Source organism: Helobdella robusta (assembly GCF_000326865.2).
Source record: "Helobdella robusta unplaced genomic scaffold HELROscaffold_11, whole genome shotgun sequence".
In the NCBI taxonomy this organism is placed as follows: Eukaryota; Metazoa; Annelida; class Clitellata; order Rhynchobdellida; family Glossiphoniidae; genus Helobdella; species Helobdella robusta.
In genome coordinates, this window is record NW_008703617.1 from 3,402,715 (window position 1) to 3,413,205 (window position 10,491).

At 31.8% G+C, this 10,491-nt stretch overlaps 1 protein-coding gene across 1 annotated transcript; it reads left to right on the top strand.

Moving 5' to 3' along the window:
* Positions 1–7,225: 7,225 nt before the first annotated feature.
* Positions 7,226–9,697, top strand: HELRODRAFT_167435 (hypothetical protein; the record flags this gene model as incomplete). Its single annotated transcript, XM_009012940.1, has 3 exons — positions 7,226–7,286; positions 8,317–8,376; positions 9,294–9,697. 3 exons carry the CDS (start codon positions 7,226–7,228, stop codon positions 9,695–9,697), a joined length of 525 nt encoding a protein of 174 aa, XP_009011188.1.
* Positions 9,698–10,491: the final 794 nt, after the last annotated feature.

The window sequence follows — 10,491 nt, forward strand, 5'->3', positions numbered from 1 at the left end:
AAATTAGTATGTATGTAGTGTAGATTGCGCCAATGATGTTTCGGGGATGGTGTGTGAGTGTGTGCGTGTGCGTGCGTGTGTATCTATGTATGGGTAAGATCTGTGATGTTGTGATGTCATACACTCAGTAAATTTCATCATAATACTTTTCAGAAAATTATAGCGTAAACAATTATTAGATGTGTGTGTGTATGTACGTGTGTGTGTGTGTGTGTGTGTGTGCATGCGTGTGTGTGTGTGTGTGCAGTAAACATGTTTACGGATAAAGAAATAGTCTTATGATAATGGCGCGCATATTATTCAAATTATGGATGCTGTTATTATCACAAAAATGCGAACAACAATTCATAAACAGCCTAATTGTGTCGTTGTACATGCATATAGTAGGATGTGTGTATATGCACACATATTCACGCACACACATACACATATTATTATGCGTGTGTGTGTGCGTGCGTGCGTATATATATGTGTGTGTTTTTAATGTTATATATTCATTTTATTATTTTCATTAAACATTAGCACATATTCAGTTAGTTTGATGTGCAGCCTAGTAGATCTTCCTTCATAGCTTTTTAATAAAATTTAAAATTTAGGATGAAAGGCTGTGAGAAGATGAAGAAGAAGAACTGATGATGATGGAAGTGGATGAAGTTGATAACGACGATGATGTGGATGGTGACGAATGAAGATGATGATGAGAACGAAGATGGCATAAAAGACGATGACAAACATGATTAGTATAAAGGATGGTTGGTAGGATGGTGAGGAAGAAGAAGATGATGAGCAGAGGAGAGAAATGATGATGAGGAGAGGAGAGAGATGATGATGAGGAGAGGAGAGAGATGATGATGAGGAGGATGACAACGATGATGCGAAGAAAATTAATTGCCAAGAACCTAGATGTTTTACTACTTTGATACGTTTAGCAGTAGTGAATTTATTTATGAATACATGCAAATACAACATCAAATGATATCGATAAAACACGTGCACACACACACACACACGCATACGCACACACACACACACGCATACGCACACACACACACACATAGATATAATTATATATATATATATATATATATATATATATATATATATATAGTCTAAAATGTCATCTTTACAATATAATTTTGTCTCAAAAACGAATTATCTGACTTCTTTCTGGCTTTTCAACTACATATATTGTAAACTTATTTTGGCTTTCCTTAAAATAAAAAAATGAAACGAAATGAAAATGAAATATACAACTAGTGCATTAATGCATATGACTCAAGATTCTCTCGTGAATTAATTCACGTGTCTTTTGGTACGCACCATATTTGCTAATACATTATAACAAGCTAATGATGTTTTTTAAGACCTGCACCACTTTTATGTGTATGTATGTATGTATGTATATATATTTATATGTGTGTGTGTGTGTGTGTGTGTGCGTGTGTGTGTGCGTGTGTACGTATACATTTATTCATGTTGCAGTCAACCATGCTATTTCAACGCTCGCGCTATACCGATGTTTATTGTATATGAATACCATATATACGAGCCTGCGTTAATGCTCATATAATGCACGCAAAGTAGGCACGCACACACACACACGCACGCAGGCACGCACACACACACACGCACGCAGGCACGCACATGCTTATTATATACCCACAAACAACGTTACATTACATCATATACATATATACCAAAAAAACATGAAAAAGTATTGAGTGCAAACAAAATGCGTGCTGATCTGTTCACGATCTTTATACACATGCAACCATTTACACTATGTATAAATACTGAAGTATATCTGGTCTTGCCAGCGCGAGATTTATATTTCTGTAGCGTCTTGCTTTATCGTCTCAATTCATTTCTCCATTTTATTTCATAAGCACGTGTTTCTAGGTTTGTATGTCAGCATCATTTGTATGTTAGTATCATTTGTATGTTAGTATCATTTGTATGTTAGTATCATTTGTATGTTAGTATCATTTGTATGTTAGTATCATTTGTATGTTAGTATCATTTGTATGTTAGTATCATTTGTATGTTAGTATCATTTGTATGTTAGTAACATTTGTATGTAAGTATCATTTGTATGTTAGTAAAAATGTTAGTATCATTTGTATCATCATTTGTATGTTAGCATCATTTGTATTTTAGTATCATTTGTATGTTAGTATCATTTGTATGTTAGTATCATTTGTATGTTAGTATCATTTGTATGTTAGTAAAAATGTTAGTATCATTTGTATCATCATTTGTATGTTAGCATCATTTGTATTTTAGTATCATTTGTATGTTAGTATCATTTGTATGTTAGTATCATTTGTATGTAAGTATCATTTGTATGTTAGTAAAAATGTTAGTATCATTTGTATGTTAGTATCATTTGTATGTTAGTATCATTTGTTAATGATATTCAATCTGTTAGTTGTATCAAAATTCCTTTTAAAAGGTTGAAATGAATGACTTTAACTGTTGATAATTATTTACAACTAAATTAATAAATAGTAATTCCTATCGTGTTAATAATTGCAATCTGCGTCAAGTCAGCCTGGAGATTAATTATCATACTATCAAATTAAATTCGTGCAATTTCTAAATAAAAGTTTAGAGGTTTCGAATAATGATAAACAAATAATAATAAAATAATAATAATTTGTTGACATCAGCATAAAATTTTTAATAGATCCTCTCATGAATGCTAGCACGTCTCGGTAATTTTGAGCTTACTGCTATAGTATAGAGTACAACACACGAACCAGCCAACTATAGAGCAACTGAACTGATGCATTAGCACTAATGTGGATTGAACTGCATAAATAAAAGACAATCTCACGCTCAATCGCTTCTTTATTACGAACACGATTTCTTACATCGACATACGCATCATACAGCACTCGTTTGTTTTAGTTTAGTTAATTTTTTTTTCTGTTTGCTGAAGAGTGGAACAATAATCCGTTGGGAGCTGTTAGTATGCATTTGGTTTTTTCACGTTTTGTCATTTTTATTTGCAAGTTTTGAATTTGAAATATTTTATTTTTTTATTTCGAAGAAAATTTAATTTTTCAAAGTAAAATATAAATTTTGAATAATGTGATTGGAAGATTGCGGAATGTTTAAAAAATATAATTTATAACACAGTGGATGTCTGTCAATCAGTTTGTAGATAGCAAATAGTTTTTTTTTGTTTACAAAGTGGAAAAAATTTTAAAGATAAAAACAGAATTGCTGTAAGATTAATGTTTCAAGCAGTTTATTCAATTTTAATTTAGTTGAAATTATTTGCATTTAATTATATTTTAACAAAACACCGACCTATTAACCAGCGAACATGTGACGTGGACTGAGCAGTAAAATGCAGGCAGGCATACGAAATGCAAACACAAATTTTGAAAAAACCACGAACTAACTAAAAAATCAGTGAATAAATTGATTAAATTAAATATTGTTTCAAATGTTTCTTCAATCAGTGAATTATAAAATTGGTTAAATAGCGAATTTCATCGAATTTCGATCTCTGAAAAACCAACACATGACTTAACACACATACAAAAAACACACACACACATACACACCGGCAAACACATACGTGTATGTATACACAAATACATGCTGCCTGACGCGAGTATATTAATACCCATTTGTTATGTATCGTAAATCTAAGCACACTTAAGCAAAATTGCTTATGTGGACTTACTCATAAACATGTTCTCGTGCACGCACGCACGCACATGCAAACCATGCTAGTTTGTGTGTTTATGAGTGATGGTGTTTCTTTTAGATTTGTGTATGTGTGTGTGTGTGCGAGTATGTGTGTGGTGGTTTTTAAGTTTGTGTGTGGTGGTTTCTTTTAAGTTTGTGTGTTTATGTTTGTGCAAGAGTTTTTTTTACAAGATTACGTCATTTTGGTAATTATTGTCTCTTGTGTCATTTGTGTATTTAATATTGTAACCTTTTGTATAATTCCTATAATACGTTTATAAGCTACACTTAGTATATTTTTTAATATAAAAAATTATCCCCGATGTATACAAACATTTTTACAGAGAGCAGTTATATATCGTAACAGTTGCATCTATCTATCCATACATCCATCTATCAATCTATCTATCTACATAGCCTTGTATCTACATATCTATCTATATATTTATACATATGTATTTGTATGTATCTGCCTATCCATCTATCCATCTATCTATCTAAATATATATCTTGAGTTGTTTTTTTGCAATATTTAATGTCAAAACGTTCTGCGCTTGTAGGGAGCACTGACCTTATCAACCTTGATCAGTTAGGTGATGACCAATGAATCCATAATCATGAAATTGTTATGGTATTGATTATTATTATTATTGTTGTTGTTATTATTATTATTGCTACTTATTACTTATATTCTTATTGTAGTTCACGTGTTAATGACATGCAACTGTTAGGTGATCGTACTGAAGGCTCGGTGATATATATTTATAATAAATATTAACGTGTGTAAAACTTTATGCGTGTATGTGTTTGTCTGTGTGATTGTTTGTGTGTATGTTTGTCTGATTGTGTGTGTGTTTGTGTGTATGTGTGTGTGTTTGTGTGTATGTGTGTGTGTGGCTGTGGCTGTCCAGTGCCCCCCACATGTATCTCATAAAACTTTTAAACCAAAAAAATAAATGAAAGGCAAACACAACACAGAGATATGTATAATATAATAACTTTTAATAGAGCAATTCTTACATACAAATAAATAAATAAATGCCTTTAAGTAGAGAGATTTTTATTTTTCAACTTTTTTAAGAATCTAGACCAAGTCGTGGTTCGGTATGTATGATCGAATCCTTATTAATGTTAAATAAAACAGATTTCATATAAAACAGCGTTATGTATCAGGCAGCTGAATAACACAGGCATGCAATTAAGCAAAGAACATGTATTTATCTGGCATATTACTAAAACTACCACAGTTTAGTGTGGTGTTAGCATTTTGCATTAGCTGTGGTTAAATAAATATGTTTTTATTGTTATTTTTCGAGCACTTAATTATGTCATTGTAGCTTCTTGAAATGCCCACATCGGGCAAGAGCGTACTCAAAATGCTTACGTCAGAAATAGAAAAGTGTAATTTAAACAATCCCGTAGAAAATTGAATAATTATTAATTGAAAGATGTAAGACAGCGCAGTTATATTTAAATATTCCTATATATTGAAGTACTTATAAATACTTCAGCTGATCAGATAAGAAAAAAAGCACTTAAAATCTTCAAATTAACCTTAATGAAAGTCATAGATTGTTTAAACTAACGCAGCACATGAGCACACACGCACACAGCAGGAAAATAAAGAGAGCGAAAGAGGGATTTGGAAAGAACTTGCAACTATTTGTGTCTTAATATAACAAAGAAAAAGTTTAAGCATCACATCAGACTCACGTATCTCACACATTAATCTTGATATCCTTTATAATTCATTTAAATACAATACAAGAGCATAAACGTGAGTAAGCTGTATGGATAGACATCAAATCTTTGTCTGAGTTCAACGTTTTTGTACCTAATATACATATCTTATGTATGTTTGTGTGTATGTATGTCTGTGTGTATGTGTGTTTGTGTGTGTGTATGTGTGTTTGTGTGTGTGTATGTATGCGTATGACTGTATGCACAGTTCAAACAAAGGTGTGGGCCTTAGGTATGCCTAAACATTTATGAACCGGAAGTGGCGCGTAAACAAACAAGAGGCGTTCTCATGCATCCCTTCATGATGGGGACGGATGTGATATTCTTACGTCTGCTCTTCAATGTTGTATAATTTTGTATACGTTGTTTCACTTTAATTCAATTCTATTTGTCATTATTTCTCTTGCAATACGTTCAAAATCTTATGAAAACTCTGATCGTTTCCAGATGAAATAAACATTTTTTCAATAACATTTATTAAGGTTCCTGCGTTTAATTCCCTTTGTGTCTAGTCATACGTCGAATCTAAACCGTGTTTTTTTGTTTGATTCTCTTCAAACTTTGGATTGAATTTTCATATGAATAGATTTTGTAGAAAGATTTTTTATTATGTAGGAAAAGATGAAATAATTCATCAAAATGATAGCTCAATTTTTATTCTAGTAAAATGAAAGGATATGATATTTTTTAAATTTATATTTTTGAATTCACTGATAACAAATGTACATGAAACATTGAATGAACTAAATTAAATATTCACCGAATCGACATGCAGTTCTTTCTACTTAAATACGTAATCCTGAATTCATTTTGTGAGATGATTAAGTTGAAAAACATGATGTACACTAGCTTTAACACACGTTACAGGTATAAAGCAGCTTGTATTAAATCTGAAAATGAACCTTTTTAATTTTATTATATTCAATAAATAAAAATAAACAATGTTTCATATATATTTTGTTTATTATATATGTTGATATGTAAGAGTTGTATAATGTAGGTATATATTATACACTCATATATCATTTTCTATGCCATGTGATTTATAGCAGTGTTGTTTACTTGCACTCTTGTTGTGGCTCGTTTTAGGTTCATCTTTAAATGAGACCCCTTGCATATCTGCACTGCACTGAAGAACGAACTTCAATAACATTGCTCTAAATACTACCCGGAATAAATTACAACAATAATTATTATTATTCATAATAACAATTATGACATGAATGAAAATTATTATTTATATAAATATTATAGTGCAGTGTAATTACAACGGCTGTTTTTGTTGTGCTTTCATGTATGTATGTGTATATGGCGAGTAATGATAGATGTTTTTCCATTTGAAAATAACTTAAGATAATTGCTCGTTCACATCTAACCACAGCATATCTCATCTCTAGCAACAAACATTAGTATATTTCTATTCTATGGATTTTTAGGTTAAGATAGTTTGGCTTCTGTGTATGTGCGTTTATGTGTGTGTTTATGTGTGCGTTTGTGTGTGTGGATGCACTTTGCTGTCTGTTTCTGTTGTACTTATTTGTTGGTTATGCCTATATTTTTGATACAGATTGAATTTATAATATATTAAACATGTGTGTGTGTAACTATCACACGTACAAGTACCTTAATTAAGTTTTTATAAATACTATGCGCAACAATTATGAAGATGTTCACGCCATAGAAACAAACATACACGCGAACAAGCAAGCAAACAAATAGCACAACATGTTTACACCGATGCAACGCAAATACTAGCAACAAACAAACGAAACGAAACGAAAACATGCGCAAAGAAACGATCGAACAAGAATACGATATCCACAATCTCAACACCAGGCTGATAAGTAGAAAATGAAAAACACGTGAACAAACAAACAAGCAAGCAGGCAAGCCACACGTTGATGTTTTTGGCTTTTGCTTTCTAAAAATCGGAAATCTAAGATCAGTTGTACTTTGTTATTTCTAATTTTCCTAATTAAGTATTTCCTTTGAATAGGTTTGTATTCGTAGCTTTTGAACGAATCACGTGACTTCTGTTTCAGAAAAATATTTACTTTCAGAAAAAAATTATACTGCAATTTTTTCTTTTTTTCTCTTCTCAATTTATTCCATTGTAAACAGAAAACAGTTTTTTTTGGCTAAACAAAATATAATTTTATGTACCTCATTTATCATGTTTAGTTGTTTAGTAACGTAATTATGAAGAGTGGCTACGAAATCATAAAACCATATGAATATAACCTATGAACAATGGTTAACTGTAAGAAAGTAAATTTGAGAATCTCTAAAAATTAATGCATGTGAGTTTGCAAAAATAATTTTGGAAAGTGACAGAAAAAGTGAGTCTCAATGCTGTTTTGTAAGGTAAAGAATTAATTGAATTCAGATGAAAGTTAATGTCTTCTGAATCAGTTTAAATATGTAACCATGAAAAAATTTCAATATTTTTGTTAATATAAACCATTTAATATTTCATTTTCAGAATTAAAACAATGATCATTTCATGAAAAAAGAAACGGGTAATTTTTCATTATCAATTGATCTGCCACAAACTGCATTTTAAATCCACTCCACATAATTTCCACATTTAAAACAACAACAACGTTACAGCGACAACATTTTCTCCGACCACCAATTACGACTCCGACCACTGACTGCTTCATAAACTAAAGCCACCATCATTGTCATGTCCGTAACTATTTTTTGCTTGACCACATCAAATACATCTAGCTAGCCGCAGGCAGAATTACACTAGGGAAAAATTTTCACGCGCCCTGATTGAACAACAAAACTCAGTCAAGCAATCGATCATTCGACTGATTTAGAACTAAACTATTCAACAGACCCAACCATCATTTGATCTTATTATGAAAGAATTATTCAGGAAGAACGTTCAGTTAATTTTGGAAGCCGCTGAGTACCTGGATCGACGAGGTTAGTTGGATAATAAAAATATGTTTTTAATAATTTTGAATATAACACAATGAAAATATTTTAATCTTTTACCAAAATGTAGTTTATCTATTTTATCACATTTAAAACGCGTCACCATCTGCCAAATATTTTCTTCATTGTGAGTAATTTCGTTGTATATGCCCTTCCTTACAGTTGATATTCATTTATTTTTATCTGCAAGAGTGCTAATTAAGCCTAACATGTTGCTCATGCTGCTATATGGTATTGCTTGCTGTTGTATCTCCTTGTAATTTGTATTGTAAGAGATACTAGCCATTCTATTTACTTGTCCGAGACTTATATTGCATCGCATCGTATCGTAAGAGACTTATACCGTATCGTATCGTAGAATATTTATATTGTATCGTACCGTATCGTAAGATACTTATATCGTATCGTATGATACTTATATTGTAATGTACCGTATCGTATGATACTTATATTGTAATGTACCGTACCGTATGATACTTATATTGTAATGTACCGTATCGTAAGATACCTATATTGTATCTTATATCGTTAAAGACTTATGTTGTAACTTGCCCGGTTTCCATTTTCAATGAAATTGTCGATTGAATGTTTATTGGGATCGTCATTGTTACTAAAAAATATGTCATTGTGGTGGTTAATAAATATTATTACGAGGTTATCGGTAGTATTTAAATTATTTCAATCGTAACATTATATCTGTTGTAACTTGTATTAATGTTATCGTCATGTGATGTTGTCAAATTAATGTTGCGACCATCGCAATGATATTGTAATTAATATTGTAAGTGATATTGTAAGCAATGCTGTATGTAATGTTGTAAGTATTGTTGCAAGTAATGTTGTTGTAATGTTGTAATTAATGTAATTATTATTAATGATGCCTAATGTGATGAACGTTGAAGCAGCTGAGGAGCATGGATACGCCTGTACCCCCCTCTCCTCGCCAGAGCCCTCCCCATCTCCCTTCAACAACCACCAACAACAAAACCAACATTTTAAGTTCTTCCACAACCAATCTTCAGCGTTGACTTACAGCAGCTACAGCAGCAGCTACAGCAGCAGCTACGACAGCAGCTACGACAACTTCATGAACAGCAGCGGCAGCAGCAAATTCGTTAACAAGAAAAACAACAACTATTTCAGCAACAATAACATCTACGTTGATAGCATCAACAACCGCAACAACTATGGCAGCAGCAACAATAAGGGTAGCAGCAAAACGAAAAAAAAGAAAAACTCCAAATTGAGAAAAAACTCGACCAGCAAGTTAGTGGCCACGCTGCATTTCTCACATTTATCGTTCCTCTAACAATATCAATCCCTAAATGTTTATTTGGTTTCTGTTCAAGTTTGGATAACGTTCTATACAAAATAAAATAATAATTAAGACGTCATTTCTCTTATCTGTGTCAATTTCTTCAGCGTACGCACTGCAAATATGCCGGAGTAAAATCGAAGCGTGTAGAAATGCGCTAATCTTTTGTTTGTGAAGATATACGTTACCGCCGGGCCCAGAATTCTAAATATTTATCGGAGAGTGAGATTGTGTTTAAACATTCATATTCAATCGGCGGAAGCACGTGTTATCATGTAGCGTGCCAACATGCAATGTTCTTCTGCTCTTCTATTCAACGCAATGTTCTATACGAAAATTTTCTCACTAAGAAATTTCAAATTCTTTCGTGGAATAACCAACACAATTTTTCAATTAATGCTTCGACTTTGTTAATAAAGTTTGAGATTTCGAGTTTTAATAAAGTTGCAGAAGTAATAATACTCTTCATTCTTTTACATTTTTCAAATTTTACTGCGAAAATTAATAGCCATTTCCAACGAATCAAAACTGAGAATGAACTTAAGACAGCGATCGGGTAATCAGTCGTAAGTAATCAACTGATTGATGATGATGATGCACTGTTGTAGCAACTTTTTATCTAAGAACTGCCATACAACAACAATTATAACAACAACAATAATAACAACAACTTCACGTTAGCAACAACACATTGCATCAACAAAATCACATCAACAACTAGTAAATAATATGGTTGGTAACAACCGACTAACAAATACCATCACAAATTTTAAACGATTCAACAACAA